Source organism: Macrosteles quadrilineatus, unplaced genomic scaffold, assembly GCF_028750875.1.
Source record: "Macrosteles quadrilineatus isolate MER2022 unplaced genomic scaffold, UCM_ALF_1.0 Scaffold_3__2_contigs__length_128488019, whole genome shotgun sequence".
NCBI classification, from domain to species: Eukaryota; Metazoa; Arthropoda; class Insecta; order Hemiptera; family Cicadellidae; genus Macrosteles; species Macrosteles quadrilineatus.
Window position 1 is genome coordinate 48,263,211 of NW_026542596.1, and position 16,655 is coordinate 48,279,865.

General features: G+C 35.1%; 1 protein-coding gene across 1 annotated transcript; it reads right to left on the reverse strand.

The window, feature by feature from the left end:
* Positions 1–204: 204 nt before the first annotated feature.
* On the reverse strand, positions 205–16,362 carry LOC128989628 (syntaxin-12). Its single transcript, XM_054411574.1, has 6 exons — positions 16,184–16,362; positions 14,368–14,613; positions 13,944–14,109; positions 11,624–11,891; positions 5,819–5,901; positions 205–2,249 (listed from the first exon to the last, which is right to left on the reverse strand). Exons 2-6 carry the CDS (start codon positions 14,595–14,597, stop codon positions 2,157–2,159), a joined length of 840 nt encoding a protein of 279 aa, XP_054267549.1. The 5' UTR covers positions 14,598–14,613; positions 16,184–16,362; the 3' UTR covers positions 205–2,156.
* Between the last annotated feature and the right edge of the window lie 293 nt (positions 16,363–16,655).

The window sequence follows — 16,655 nt, forward strand, 5'->3', positions numbered from 1 at the left end:
ATTGTTAGACGAGGACTATGTTTGATTGCATGAATCCAGTTTAGTAAACACACACTGTTACCAAGCTGAATATGTCTTGAAGGGGAATTCCTTCCACAAACTGGTTGTTGATTAGGCAAATAAAATAACCCACAGAATGCTGATAAATTTATTCAAACAAAACATTATATACAAATACTAAAAGTAATGGAAATTTAAATGATAAAAATACATGTCATAAACTTCCAATAAAATATACTGAGTAACAATACTAATGAAAGCATAATGTTGTGTTTGTTATCACATGACAATTTTATACATGAGCATATTAAACTTTTAATACAAATAATCTAATCAAGTATATATATACAGCATGATTATAATTATGTTTTTGTACTACAAAAAGGGTTAACGTTGTTGCAAGTGCAGAATGTAATCGAATGGAAATATAAAAAATGTGATGATGTTACAGTTTTAAGCAAATTAGTTGTATGTTTACATCTCATCACTACAGGTTCCAATGTTTTTCAGTTTCTACATCAACTTAAGTATCAAAGATTTTATATACTAATAATAATAAACAAACAAGTTGTAATCAAGTAGCAATCGAAAACTGTAAAAGATCAGATAAAGTGTTACATTAATTTTGATAATGAAATATTTTTAAATACACTATAATAATTTAAATTAAATGCAATATTTGAGAATGTTCACATATTGCAAAGAAACCTTTATTAGTCTAGTTTTCAAGGAATCAAAATAAAAGTATGAACAATTTTTTTAATACAGAGGGATAGTTCTTAAATTAGTTGCTTATAAAAAATAATTCTATACCGTGGGTAATATATAAAAACCAACATTAATATTGTTTAAAAAAATGAAGTATTTTTAAATAGTATATTACGTTACTAGTCCTGAAAATAAGTGTTTACCGGACGAGCGTGGTTGTTCCCATACGTCATACGTGATTACCATATGAGTCCGGTACACACATTTTGGACGAGTTACGTACGATAGTTTACGCCATACTACTTAATCCGTACAGATCCTTATATATTTCCACCAACTAAAGGACTAATAATCACTAGTCATAACCTCTGAGAGAGGTTACGTTTTTGTTTATAACCACTAATTAATTGCCACGAAAATACAGTATAATCAGCTGATTGGTGTTCGGTAAAACTCATTGCAGAACAGTATTACGCAATGAAACCCCATTTGAATAAGCTGGCGGCAAACAGCTGTTTTCTGGACTAAATCCTTGCGTGGAAAGTTTATCAAAATAATGTAGTGTGGCGACAACTAAATTACATTTCCTACAATAATGCAAAATCTATTCACCTTTGGAATGTGATATTTGATTTTCCAGTCATGTGGAAATGCACAGATACAAGTTAACTATAAACAAATTAGTTTTGAAAGTAAAACCACAGAAAACATACTACTATTACCCAGAATGCCAACCGCATGGTAAAAAGTCTGCTATGCTGAGTGCATTGCAACGCTGGTGGCGCTGCCTACGAATTGACAGACAAAGCTCTCTCAAAGTACTTAACGCTTTTTATCATGCGGTTGGCATTCTGGGTTATAGTAGTATGTTTTCTGTGGTAAAACATACATTTAATAAGATCCATAAATCATAAGCAACTGACAAAAACACAAACACATTTAGCATAAATCACTAAAATAAACAGCTTGCTTTACATATTTTTATGACAATTTAACATTAACGACATAAACAACGTTATTTAACATGTAAAACAAATTTATCAGGGTAACTAATCCAGTTTAGAGAGACTTTGATTTCCTAAAATAAAGGGCTCACTCTTTATTATAAAATTAAAATATTATTTAAATTATTGACATTTTGTTACACTAAGGAATCATACAAGTCAGTGAATAAATCGTTAAAATTATTATTTAAAATTGATTTGCATGGCATCTAAAAAGACTTGAAGTACAAGTTTTCCCAACAAGCAAGATGCTCTGGATATTATTCTTCAAGGAATAACAAAACACAATGAACTAGAACTTGGTCAAACGGCTATGAAGAAACATGTAGTTGAGAAAATCCTTAATAATGGTACAAATTTCATAAAATCTTACAAGTATAAGAGTACATGAAGATAATCTATACATCCAATGTAAAATAAAATTAGATGTTTGGCATCCGGAAACTACCGGAGGGTAAAATAAACTAAAACAGCAAAAACTAAAAATATCCCAGTGGCAAAGGTTAAGATGAACATGGTTCTTTTTCTTCTTTGATTCTGCAACAGAAATAAGTGCAAATGTGTATATTACTAAGTTACGATTCAAGGCTGAAGAGGCCTTAAGGAGAAGAAACCTCAATAGAAACATACTTGTCTAAGTTGAAATAAATTGATTCATTTTACGTAAAAAAACTTACAATTTTAAGTTCTCTTAAAGTTAATAACTGTTTTGATAGTGCATGTATTGTTTCTGGTAGTAGCCTACCTTTAGTTTAAAGACTTACATGTTATGGAACTTTAGAGTCCAATATTACAGAATTCAGAAATTTCTATTAAAAATTTTAATTTAAGGCATACACATCTGAACTTTAGTTTATCTTCCACTTTTATAATGTAGTACAAACGTTTCATTATTACTTCATAGAAAAATAAGCAAAGCAATCTTATCCCAAAAATGTAATTCTCTGACAAAATCCTACCAGTAAAACCATGGTTTCTTCAGAATTTCCCAAAATTACTCCAACCCAGTAGGAATTGGCTAACTCGGTCGTGTGTCGGAACTGGCTAACCGTCTCAGTCAGGAATTGGCTAACTCCGGAACCCGCTAACTCGATTTTGTATCGCGGCGGAAGTCGCTAACCCGGCCGCGCCCACTGCATGGAGCGTTGCCAACCTTGCACGACGAAATAATCGTACACTGCCGTATTTCAAAATGTCAGTGTCAATGAAGATACAGTAAATGTTATTGTTTTTGTTATCAACTCCACTTTGAACAGATAACTAGCCCAAAGTAATTAAAAGACAATAAAAAAATAATGTAAAAGTGTTTTTTTTATTGAACTGTACAATGGCCAATTAAATGTTTATGATTTTGATCTTAAACATAAATGCTATCAGTATAAAAAAATTAAAAAAATATGAAAAATATTGAAAATTCAGTTTAATTGGTACTAAATAATTAAACATCTACGAAATTAAGCTAAAATACACGCAAGTTCTCAAACACGGAAAAAAAATTTAATCGTAATGTCGTAATAAACCAAAACCATCAATTAATACAGTAATCAACCATTGTAACTTTCATAACTAATTCATAGATTTAAAATTAAATGTTCGTCGTTGATTCTTCCAACTTACGTGTAAAAATATGACATAGACTAAGTTTCATATCAATTATAGAATAGCTTAGGCCTAAATCTAGGCCTAATAGTTTAAACCAAAGCATTGTAGGTCTACTAGTAAATAGTTGCCTAATTCTAAAATGTGTTGAATTTTTTAGTAATAATGTTACATGTTTTAAAACAGTTTTTAGATTGTACACCTATGCACCTCTAGTAAATAGTAGGAGAAGATATAATACATATAATGAAACGGACCAGGGTTATTTTAATTCACGATTCTTAATCAACGACTTGACGGATTTTCCTGATTTGAGTGTTGGGTTTCCTTTATATTGTTTTTATAATCGAGTGTATACCAAGCCATTGCTCGGTTCCCCGTTCCCCTACTCAATAGACAATAGCTTTGTTTTTAGATAAGCTCAGGTAATTTTAGCTATGGCTACCATTCATAAAAATGGTAACAAACAAGAACGCCTGGGTCCATTTAGAACCATAAAAACTCAAAACTTTTAAAAAGTAGGCCTACTGAAAGACGTAAAATTAATATTAATCAAACAAAATTAAGAGGATGACACGGGTTTTACACTACAGTAGGCCTAATAGCCTACGATAACAGAAATTTGCAATTTGTATTTATGCATAGACAAATTTTTAATGCAATCCATGAATACATTAGGCCTACCGGTACCACTTTATAATGTATTGATCAATATTTATTTAAATTCAATAGCTCTATTTAAAAATAAATTACCACTACAATGCATTTCTGTAATGACGTTTAACACGTAAATTTTATCATGATTTATGATTCAATTTTATGATTAAAGGTTACGAGCCCAGTATATAAAATACGAACTTAATAATTTTATTTGCAGAAGTTAACAAAATGGTATTTATTCGAATAAAAGAAACAAATGGTGGACTACGAAAATAGATATTTTATAACATGTACAATATCCGAATTAAATGTACAGTATTATCATTTTGCATCCCAATAAACTACTATTTAAGTAAGAAAACCACATATAAAACATACTTCCTTGTACACTAGCTGTAACCCGCGGGCTTTGACCCGTTTAACTTCTTAATTTTCAAGATGATCTCATTCGCATGGCTCAATCACGTCCTGGTTGAAGTTCGTTCGCTACGCTCACTCACCTTTAGGCTGGAGCTCGTTCTCTGCGCTCACTTGCCTTCAGGTTAGCTTGTTCGCTACGGTAACTCGCCTCCAGGTTGAAGTTCGTTTGCTACGCTCACTCACCTTTTGGTTGCAAATTAGCTGTTGTCATAAATGTAAAAGAAATAATAGTGCTGCACCCTGTTGGTAATCCTTGTAACTTTAATGCTATTGAACATCATAGAACAGAACCAACTTGTTTAATTGAAACAGCTGTTAAGATTCATTAATTCCATTTCTCATAAGGTTAACATGGGAAACTCCAGAGCCACTGGGGGCGGAGCCCAGAGGTCGGAGGGTAAAATCCTTTCTCAGTGAGCGTTTACTACCCAAAAGGAAGATGCCTGCCAAGTTTCAGGTTCCTAGATCTTATGGTTTCTGAGATTTCGTGATGAGTGAGTAAATGAATGAATGAGTCAGTGGTATTTGAGCTTTATATATAAATAGATTTCTCATCTTTAAGGATCAGCTGAAGACAGTTTATTGTTAGTTATGTCCGGTGCACTGTCTTTAGAGGTCGTGTTTTGTTTACAATTGTTTCTTGTTTTCAGTAATTTAAAACCTCGTTTAACCAAATAAAACGTTCTAATCACAACTTATAACACGTACCCTAGTTATATAACCAAACAGTAAAGAACAAATCATGAAGTTAACAATAAAATAATAGAAACACAATTTCGTCGACACTAGCGATCAGTGTCACCGGACATGAACTAGACACGAAAAACGAGCTTCAAAGTTTACAATAGGATGTAAAGTTTACTTGTGTTAGTTAGTCTATGGTAAGACTAAAATGCATTTTCTACCCTAATAACCATAAGAGTAATATTAAACATACTTCTAAATATATTTATTTTATCCGATACGTTGCTCTTACTCCTAATTATTCGTAGGATACAACATTATGGTACCGATATGATATAGGTACTACACTTTCGGCAACACTGGCTAAAAATCTTCGTGCTTGGCTCCCATTGCGAGGCTTCTGATTGGGAGTTAGCGAGTTCCGCCGAGGGACCGAGTTAGCGACTTCCGTATGAGGACGGAATTCGCTAACCCGGCTCTAGAGCGGGTTCCGGAGTTAGCAAATTCCGAAACCGAACAAGTTAGTGAGTTCCTCTCATCGACCAAATTTGAAGATAGGGCGTTTAACATGGGGTTAGCGAGTTCCAGAGTTAGCCAATTCCGCGGACCCAACCCATCCCATTCATATAATTCGTCAAATATTTTCCTTACCATTTAAACCCTTTAGAATTGGACACAGCGAAATTAAAAACAGTTTTGTCTTTAATTTTATGGCTTAAAATATAAGTAAAAGAGCAACAAACCTGGTACCGAGCAGCTTTTTCTAACTCCTCCCGGCCCCCTTCCACTCTCTGGTATACATTCTCCACATTGTCTTCAATAAGATCTAGAAATGACAAAAAGTACAAAGTTTAATAATTACCTTAAAAAGAGGATTTTTACTTCCGCAACTAGAACTAACTGTTGAGGCAAATTACTACAACATACAGATTAACATCTCAATTATCTTAACTGTGGAAAAAAATGCTAACCAGGAAACGAGATTATTTTGTATGATTAACAAACAACTTGATTTAAATCCATTGGTATACCGAAATTTCACTACTGGATTACACATTTTGTTTGACTCTTTTAGTGACTTACAAAAACAACTATAATCTTATTCTCTAATATTTTGTCTTAAATTAAAATTACTATCCTCCCCCTAAAATAAGACCGGAAGACAATTCACAATTGGTTACTCAATCGTAAACAAGACAGACGTGGCATTTTGACACAAAACATAATCTAAAAAAAAAAAACATTTTTTGTTCTGTGTTGTATACTTGTAGCTAATTGCAGAATGCAGATAGACAGAAAAAAATCTATTCAACCGACAAGTGCTGCAATCCTTGGCAGTCAGCATAATGTTGAACTAGTGTAGCCATAATCCAGGACAGAACACTTTCGTCTAGGAATGGCAGAGCTTATTAGCAGCAGGACGGAAATCTTCCGTCCGAGTACACCAGTGGGTTAAAAAAACCTCTACGTGTATTTACTAGTAGATTTAAAAATTTATTGGTAAGTATTCAGAGCATAAAATGGTCAAGAAAGGCCTTAGAGAAAACCACTGGCACTAAAATGCACATCAATCTTTTTCTAAATGCTTAAAAACTTGTGTTCCTTTTGTTTATTAAAACTGAATAGCATTTTTTTTACACAGGTATGAAACTATTTTTGGTCCTAGGACGTTCGGTACGAGTCCAGAATTGTTTTTACATTACTTGTTTTAAAGTTGGGAGTTGTTATTGGGGGTATAACAGTCCCCAAGGGGATGAAATATTGTGTTCAATTTATCTTCTGTATGTTTTTATGGCCTATCTGCAGTACCTGCACTTTTTCAGGGTAAACTAGGTACCGTAATACCATCCTTATCCTACAATTATAAAGTGTTCTTTACTTGATTTTCTGACCTAAACTATTCTATCGGGTTCACATCCCAATGAAAGTGTTTTTTCATAGTATGAGTGAAGGAAAATTGACGCTTCCACCTTCCACCATTTATGAATGACGTTCTATGTTTATGGTTTCTTTAGAATGGGGTATAGAATATAGTTGCTAGTTTACAGATGTGTTATCCAGAAAAGTGTTTTGATGTAGAAAATGTGCACATGTGACCTAGGCAGTTTACAGAAGGCCATAAACATTTGTTCAATGAGGCCAGTAGCAGGCTGTTCTTTAGTTTCCATTGACACAGTGATTAAAGTTGAGGAAACTTTGAATGCTGATTGACGTGTTTCACACCACCAGGGTTTAACGTTGGTCTTAATAGTGCTGGTGTGGTCACTTGTCAGTATCTAGCAATCTTTTGTTCAGCCACTGCCACATAAAAAAAATTTCCTTATATTTGGTCATTGTTGCAAATGAACATGATGTACAGGCCTGCATACACTGTGCTATTGTTAAAAATTGTTAACATAGTGCAAACATTTGCAGTCATCTTTCGAATCCCTCCACATCTTATGTAGATTTTCTATATCCAAACACTTTACTTAATTCACATCTGTCAACTGTCTATGAACTTCACAGGCTGCCTTGGATAACAGAAATCCAATCACTGATTGTTATTCATACTTTCCAGGAAACCTATTTTCCTTGACAAAGTTTTTATCTACCATGACGAGAATCATCGCATTGGATAGGAACAAACTACAGTAGAACCTTCATAACAAGACTCTCATGGGGATTATTAACACGTTCGCTACTGCAATAGTACGAAATTTTCCATTCACATGGACCAGCGACGCACATATGCGACGGCCGGTTTCTACCCATAGACTGCCGTCGCATATATGCGACGGCCAGTCACATTAAAATAGACTGCCGACGCATATTTGCGTCGGGGTTCTAATGTTATTAAAATGCTTATATCTTTGTAGTGGTCTATTTGAAGGCACTGAATTCCCTGCAGTGGTCTACAGAGATGTCTGACGCACAACTGCGTCGCTTGGTCTGAGGATATGATGATTGGTGACGTCATATAATAGAAGGAAAAACTGGTCTTTACTTTTCTGCATCACTGTATGTATGTATGCAGTATGTATGCTGCATTATCCTATGTAGCTTTTATATTTGTTCAGTTGTAGACTGTTCTTGAATAATCTGTTTATTTTTTTACTTACTTTCACCTTAAAACTCAAAAAAATTAGCCGTCGCATATATGCGACGTTTAGTCTATTTCAAGAAAACTATGATAATTTTCACTATTGTTTTCGCTGTAGACCGGGCGTCGCAAATATGCGACATTACAAAAGGTTATAAAAAATACAAAAAAAACAAGAACAATTTATTTACAAACACGATTGTAGCGTATTACAATGTAAATGATCACTGTTTTACAGGTTTTCGCCCGTGGTCTGTGTGTACTGTTATCCAAGTGACAGCCGGTCTATGTGTAAGATTGAAATGTATACCTCGGTCTGTGGCAATGACCGCGGCGTCGCATATATGCGACGCTCAGTAGCGAACGTGTTAAATAAGACGTCATCAGGGATAAAATAAATTCAAGGGGATTTGATAAATGACACTTGTTATTGAGGGTCTTGTTATCGAGGTTCTACTGTAGTATCATAGTGGACGAAATCTGCATATTTGATCTAGCTTGCTTCTTGCTTGCCTGTGACAGGAGATCGAATGAGATCTCCACTTACAGATAACCCTTAACATTCTTATTTGTAAACTACTATTTGCGCTCTGGTGTCCAAAGCCATGCCCTCCTGTAATACAAGGCTGCGGTGAGACAAAAATTACAGGCCACAGTTCCGGCCTAACGAAACATCTGTTGCACTAATTTAGGCCCCTTTTATTCACCGCGGTTTTATAAATGCATTGCCGTAAATGGGTGCTTTTATTCAAATAGAAGTCATATATCAGTTATATCATATAGAATAGTTATATCAAGTGATATAGTTAGTCAGTTATAGAATAGAAGAAATAGAGGTCTCAGAAGTTGCGGGTACCCGCGGCGGTTTGTAGATTTGCCCGCTTGCACTTAGAAACCGCCGGCGGGTAGCGGTTTGTATATGCATTGTGTCATATGGGATCGTTTATTCAACGTGGGTGCCCGCCGTCGCTCTCGCATTGCTGCCAACCCAATTCACCAGTATCACTCATTACACGTGGTCTAGTCATTGGCTGTGCGCATCGTACTTACTGTAGTCGTTTTGTCTTGTACGTGGCTGAAGTTCTTGCCGTGCATTTTAGGTATAAATACCCCAAAACACACGGATCCATCGTGTACTGCCACTAGTGCACGTTGACTGAGTGACTGTCGACTGCCGGAAAGGGTTGGCAGCACTGTTACACTATCCACGTGACAGCGGGCGATCGCGGCGGGTGCCTGCTGGCGGGCAACCACCGTGAATAAAAGGGCCCTTATAATGGAACTCCAGCTGAAGCAGGTCGGTGAGACTTTGCCACCCACCAACGCTGTGGCCTTGTATTAGATGAGGACCAAGTAGTTTGACTAAATTGACTGTTATGGTTATGTTATATTATTTATTATTCACTGCATTTTCTGATACTAAAAAAAAGTAACACATTTACTGTGCAATCCACCCAAATATAAGAGAAAACCAATGGTCTAATATCAATGCATTGATTTGTGACAGGAAATTTTGATATTTATAAGAACTAGCTGTATCCAACGTTTAATGAAAAAGATAGCCTAATTGAGTTAATTACTCACAGAGCTATAATCAGTTGTATCCCTTAGATTTTGTTACTGTGATAGTTGTATGTGTCAACGCTATAATTTACAAAAAGTTGTCCTTTCAGTCTAGTGTGATTAACGGTTGGCGTATTTAGGCTAACCATAACAACAGTAATTTACATCCGTACACTCTGTCAGTGGCTCCAATTCAATCGGTTTTATTTGTATTCCAAAACTGGCAACAACTTTTACATGGGAATGAATTGTATATTTCCATCCACAATCGAAGATTAGATTCATGCGGAATCTGGATTTTGTTTTGGCATAAGGATTATAAGACATGGAAAAGCAGCATTTAAAAAATGGAAAAGCACCAGGTGAAGATGATATAGCAATAGAGGTTATGAAACAATGTGGTAAGAATGCTAGGCCTACTAGAGAAATTTATAAACTGATTCAGCGAATATGGATCGAGGAAGAAATGCCTATAGAATGGAGTGAATCTGTAATACTGTAATCCCGATCCACAAAAAAGGAGACAAAGAAACTTGTAGCAATTTTAGAGGAATATCCCTACTTAACTCAACTTACAAAATATTGTCTAAGATTTTATTGAACAGAATAAAACCGTATGCAGAAGAATTCATTGAAGACCATCAAGCTGGTTTCATCAACGGACGCTCAACGACGGATCAAATTTTTGGGATTAGAGAGATAATATCAAAGTATTGGAAATATAATAAAGAGTGTTATATCCTGTTCATTGACTTTGTAAAAGCTTATGATACCATAAAAAGACCCAAACTCTGGGAAACAATGCAGAAAATTGGAATTCCCGACAAACTGATAAATTTGACAAAGATGTGAGTTGAAGGTTCCAAAAGTAAAGTTAAGATAGAAAATGAATACTCAGAAACCTTCCAAACCCATTCAGGGGTTAGACAAGGGGATTGACTTTCACCGATTCTATTCAATATTGCAATAGAAGAAACCTTAAAAAGCACCAAAAATATCGAAGCTGGAATAAACCTCGGATCTATAGTAAACACTTGCTTTTGCGGATGATGTTGCATTAGTTGCAGAATCAAAAGAGGACCTAGGTAAGCTTACTGAGATTATTATAAGGGAAGCAAATAAGATTGGACTTAAAATAAGTGAAGAGAAGTTGAAATATCTGAAGGTCAGAAGAACCCAAATTGAAGGAGCTGAACCTTTTAGGGTCAATAACTATAATTTTGAAAGAGTAAACGAATTTAAATACCTCGGAGTCTCAGTTAACTGGAATAACGAAAGAGGAACAGAAATAGAAAAGAGATTGCAGCAACCAAATGTTTCTGGGGAGTATTAAAAATATTTAGTTCAAAAATACTATCCAAAAACACAAAATTAAGAATCTATAATTTAACTTTAATTCAACCAGTCCTTTTATATAGTTCGGAAACCTGGACATTAACTAAAAATCACTAAAAATCATGAAAACAAACTTATCATTTTTGAGAACAAAATTTTGAGAAAGATTTTCGGACCTATAAATGAAGAAGGGATGTGGCGAATAAGAAAAAAACCAAGAGCTCCGAGAACTGTACAAAGAACCGGACATTGTAGATAGTGAAGAGTAGACGACTGAGATGGGCAGGCCATGTAGAAAGAAGGGAAGAAGAAAGTATGCTTAAGAAGATCGCCAATGGACAACCACGAGGCACTCGCCAGCTAGGAAGTCCAAAGTTGAGATGGAGAGACCAAGTCCAGAAGGACCTACACAGAGTGGGGGCATCTCTTGACTTGGCGGCAGACCGGCAGCAGTGGAGGCAACTTGTTGGCGAGGCCAAAAACCTTCTTAGGTTTGAGTGGCCAAGGAGGTAAGGTAAGGTAATAAGGATTATAAATAGGCAAATTTAAAGGCAATGGTTATACTCACTGACAGACTGTTCCTGCTCCACCACCATGGCCGCCAGTTCTTTCATCACCTCGTTGACATCCAACACATCTTCCTCTATCTGTTTGACTCTTTGTAGCCTCTCTACCTGCAGTCCATGCATGAACTCCTCATCTTGCTGAGCCAACCGCTGCTGATGTAACTGTCGCAGACCTTCCTCTGTGTTGGCATCTCGATCTTGCTGAGCCTCATCTTCCTCAGCAGCAACCTCCGACGGTAACATGCAGAACTTCATCTTCTCTGCTACTTGCTGGGGGAAGAAAATTGGGAAAATTCAGTGGGGATGACAGAATCGATCTTGCTTGGAATCTTAACCAGCGACCTTCAGATTCGTAGGCTAGAGCTGTAACCACTTAGCTACCTACCCAAAAAGTTGATCTATCATAAAAAAAAATCTTAAAATACCATGAGAAAGAAAATCGTAGTAAAAATAATTGCTCCATACACATGGTTCATAATACTAATATTATAAATGAGCAAGTTTGGATGTATGGATGTGTGAATGTTTGTGACAAGTAAACACGAAAAATACTGGTCTGATTGGGCTGAAATTTGGCATGATGATAGCTTACATTCCCGATTAACATATAGGCATATTCTTATCTCAAAAATCCTTTTGGGCTCCGCCCCAGTGGCTCTGCAGTTCCCCATGTTAACCTTATGAGTATTCATATTTAAAGGGAATTAAAGAATTTAGCCAGCTGTTTCAACTAAAAGAGTTGGTTCTACGATATGCAAAAGCATTAAAAATTTATAAGATTTACCAATCAATCAATCAAATCAACTTTATTTGTCCTTGTACATGTCATTACACAATAGAGAAAGATAGATTATTAAAAATTTGCAAAATATCATAAATTATTCATTAAATTAAAAACATAAACATAACTGTAAACAATCCTACTTTGACAGTTCTCATTGTGTATCACAGTTTTTTGTTGCTGCTTAGTTCAAATTAGCTGTTTTCATAAATAATGAAATAAAATAATAGTGCTGCAATCTGTTGGTAAATCTTATAGATTTTTAATGCTTTTGCATATCATAGAACCATAGATAAAACATACTCCCTTAGTAGATTTCTCATCCTTTCGGAACAGCTGAAGACGATTTTATTGTTAATTCTGTACGGTTTATGTAGAGGTCGTGTTTTGTTTACAATTTGTTTCCCGTTATTAGAGTCATTTAAAACCTCGTTTAACCAAATAATACGATCTAATCATAAACAATAACTTGTCCCCTAGTTATATAACCAAACAGTAAAGCACAAATCAAGAAATTAACGCTACAATAATAGAAAAAAAATTTCGTCGACACTAGCCCCCAGTGTGACCGTACATGAACTAGACACGAAAAACGTGCTTCAAAATTTACAATGGGATGAGAAGTCTACTTGTGTTGGTTAGTCTATGATAGAACCAACTCTTTTAGTTGAAACAGCTGGCTAAATTCTTTAATCTATACTAATATATAAAAATGAGATGGTGTGTGTTTGTGTGTGTGTCTGCCTGTTACTTAATAACGCAAGAACCAATGAACCGATTGAAATAAAATTTTGTATGGAGGTAGCTTATATACCTGGTTAACATATTCCTATTCCTGGCCTATTCCTGTAATCATATTTCCCTTGGGCCTAAAGGTGAGTGAGCGTAGCAAACGAACTTTAACCAGGATGTGATTGAGCCATGCGAACGAGCTCATCTTGAAAATGAACGAGCATTTGACATAGGGTAAAACCACATTTAGGACAGGACGACGTCGGTCGGGCCAGCTAGTAGTCTAATAAATGAAAAATATAGTCAACAGTAGACCACAATTAATTTCAATTTTAATTACCTACTGTAACTTAAATAAATTCTTCACATTTAATTGTGTTACACTGCTATCTCTATTTACAATTTCCATAATACAATTCTTTTTTCAACTCATTAAATCTTTACTGCTCTAGCCAAAAGCAACAACTTAAGCCGATTGGCGAAGTAAAATCTTCAAACGTTTGCAGATTAACCATGTTTAATTGGATTCATGTAACATGTTTACCATACTAGAGGCCAGAGAGTCTGCAGTTGGCGGCAGCCTATAGCAAGACTGGACTAGCGTGACGTCGCAACATCGCACGTTCACTAATTTTGGACACTAGGCCTAATTAAAATATACTATAAACAGTATTTTCAAATCAGCTGGTATTATTAGATTTGGCAACAGTGTGAGGTGCTCATTGGCTCCTTCGAAGTCACGTGATAAATAGCCCTAGGCTTCTCCCTCAACTGCAGACTCTCATAGACCGTTCTGTAGGTTTTCTTACCTTCTGCTTACTGCTGTAAGTGTTGACTGCTTCTTTGAACCTGCCTCGTAGAGACTCAACTTGCAGCTTCAACTGTTTGTCCTTCCCTCTGACAAGATCAGTGAGCCTATGGAGGTCTCGGGTTGTTTGCGAGATGATTTGGTTGGTACTTAACTGTGTCACATGTCTGTGGAAATATGTGTGTGTAAATCAAATCAAGGACAACATTTTTTAAGGTTTTTACTAAGAAATGTTTTTCAAAATTTCAAAAATATACTCCAAGCAAGGAGTAAGTTTTAGTAGGTAAACATGGAAAACATGGTTAAAGAAATCCAAATAGTAATGAATTTCCATTTACAATTATGAGTACCGGTATTAAGAATTAGATTCAAGTGTTGTGAGAGTATAATGACTGGAGACTAACTTAAAGACAAGGCCTACTCACACTTTATCTCGAAGGCCTTGGTTGTCTCTCCTGGTGCCAAGAGCTTTGAGGGTGCCGTCTAGCTGTTTGAAGCTAGAATTGATGGTGTAGATCTTAGTTGTGATACTTTCAGAGAGAGTGTAAAGCTCGGGATTTGAGGCATTGCTGAATCCGACAGTTGGAACCATACTCTCACTGATAGCTCCATAGGACCGTTGCGAGGGCCCTCCCATTAGGTTTGGGTTGTTCATTTTGTTGGATGTTTATCTAAAGAGATCAATTTAGTTGAATGTACACAGTCTAAGTTTATACACTTGAAAGGTAAAGCTGTAAAATTTGGTAAAGTAACTTAAACCTAAAGATTTCTATTAACTTAGTCATTAAGTTAAAAATGTACCTAGGGTAGATATATCGATGATAAATACACAATCAATCTTTAAAGTTTTAGTTTCTGTTTAAAAGTGTATTGCATGGTCATATAACTTAGTTAAGCTAAGCAGGAGTAGTAGATAAACTTAGAACACACTGACACAAGTATGTCTGAATCTGCTACACTACAAGGATAAAAGGTCTCACCTTCACAAATAACTTATATTTCACATTTTGAAAAGAATCAAGATAATTGTTGAAGGTTTTTGACAGAACAGCACACACAATTATGTGAATTTAAGTAATTTAAGTAAGAACAGCGCCACGGCAACACCGTCTCCTCCAGTGTTGACTTCTTCAACAGCAACCTGGCCAGTTTTAGAAGAGCGGTAAAGCGACGCCTCATCCAATAACGACAGCCCAGATGATACGTGTTGGTAAAGTGAGTTTGTGCGGTTGTGCTTGGCGATGCCTTTAAAGGATCGCATTCGGAATTTGTGGGTGAATGGTGTGCTTGTGTTAGGTGGCGCCTTTAAAGGGCCACACGCCTGAACAGGCAAATAGTGCGTGAGTGTTTAGCTTATTTATTAATTAATTAATTTATTTATTTTTTTTTTTGTTTGTTGTATCTTCAATATCCTTGTTGGTAATAATCATTATTTACACTTGTTTTTTTCCTAGTTTCTTTTCAAAATCACATTCATTAAACTGCATGTTCCTTGTAAATATTAAACAAAGTTTTTCATAATTGCTCTAGTCATAATCTGTTATACTTATTTAAGCTAATATTTATTCTCCCAAACATGCCTGTTTTCCTTGTTATTTATGGTTATTATGTATTACGATCGTCTTTGTTATGTTTTTGCTATAATTTATTGTTGTTAATTACTACATTATTGTTGTTAATTACTATATTATTGTTAGTTGTTTTGTTGCCTATGTCTAAGTGTTAAAAGTTCACAGTTGTTATTTAATATTAGTCATCTTGAACTGTACAATGTATCTTTAGTACCACATCAAACAAAATGGAATGTCCGTTGAAATAAAATAAAATAAAAATAAAATAAAATTTAATAATAAGTTACCTTAACTTTGTTAGGATAAAGTTTTTGTGATATTAAGTACAAGCCTTTGGTAAGTTACTTTGCATTTTCTGGAACTGAATTGTAAGTTAGTACCTAAATTCATAGGACATGTATTAATTAATAACAGGGTATCGACCTCCAGTCTTTTTATGATTGGCCAGTTACTTTAAACAAATTAGTGGCCTTGCCCTAGGCATAGGCTGGTTTAAATTTCTTGAAGGCCACTTTAATATCTGAGCATGATTAAACCTAGTCTAATATAGGCTACTCAGTACTTGATTAACGTGGTGCTTTTGTTTTAAATTTGTTTAAAATAATTTAGCAACCATAAAACCGGACTTCGTTGTTACATAACAGTACTTTTTGAAATTAATCCCTATTACCTGTTAGCCTAATAATTATTGGATGATAATAAAAATGTTCTAGGAATAACTATTCCTTAACAGCATTGGTCCGATTTTGCTTCAATTAAGTTAAACACAAACTAAGAACTGGAAACCATTAAAATTAAGCACGATAGTAACATTTTGTCATCCACGAAAACCACACAAAACAAAACAAAACTTTGGTTAGATATTTTGACAGATTCAGTCAGAACAGAAAACAGAACAGAAGTCAGAACGGATTAGATGCATGGAGAGACCAAGAAGGAAATATTTAGCCGTCAGCTGGTAGGCAGCATAGAGAGTCGTGTCAGAGATTGACTGAATATGTATCATAAAGCTTAACCATTGATTTTTAGTATATCATGGTTAGACTTATCTTCAATGTTAAATATAAATCTAGGTTATATTTATGTTGTTAACATTTGATATTGCATTTAGTGTATGTATTTATTGTATGATGGATTTTATT

Excerpts from the sequence above, each read along its gene's own strand:
- LOC128989628 (XM_054411574.1), bottom strand. The coding sequence starts at position 14,597 with ATGAACAACCCAAACCTAATGGGAGGGCCCTCGCAACGGTCCTATGGA. Across the intron at positions 14,110-14,367 it reads CAAGGCCTTCGAGATAAAGT|ACATGTGACACAGTTAAGTA; the intron begins GTGAGTAGGCCT and ends ATATTTCCACAG. Across the intron at positions 11,892-13,943 it reads CTTACAGCAGTAAGCAGAAG|CAAGTAGCAGAGAAGATGAA; the intron begins GTAAGAAAACCT and ends TTCTTCCCCCAG.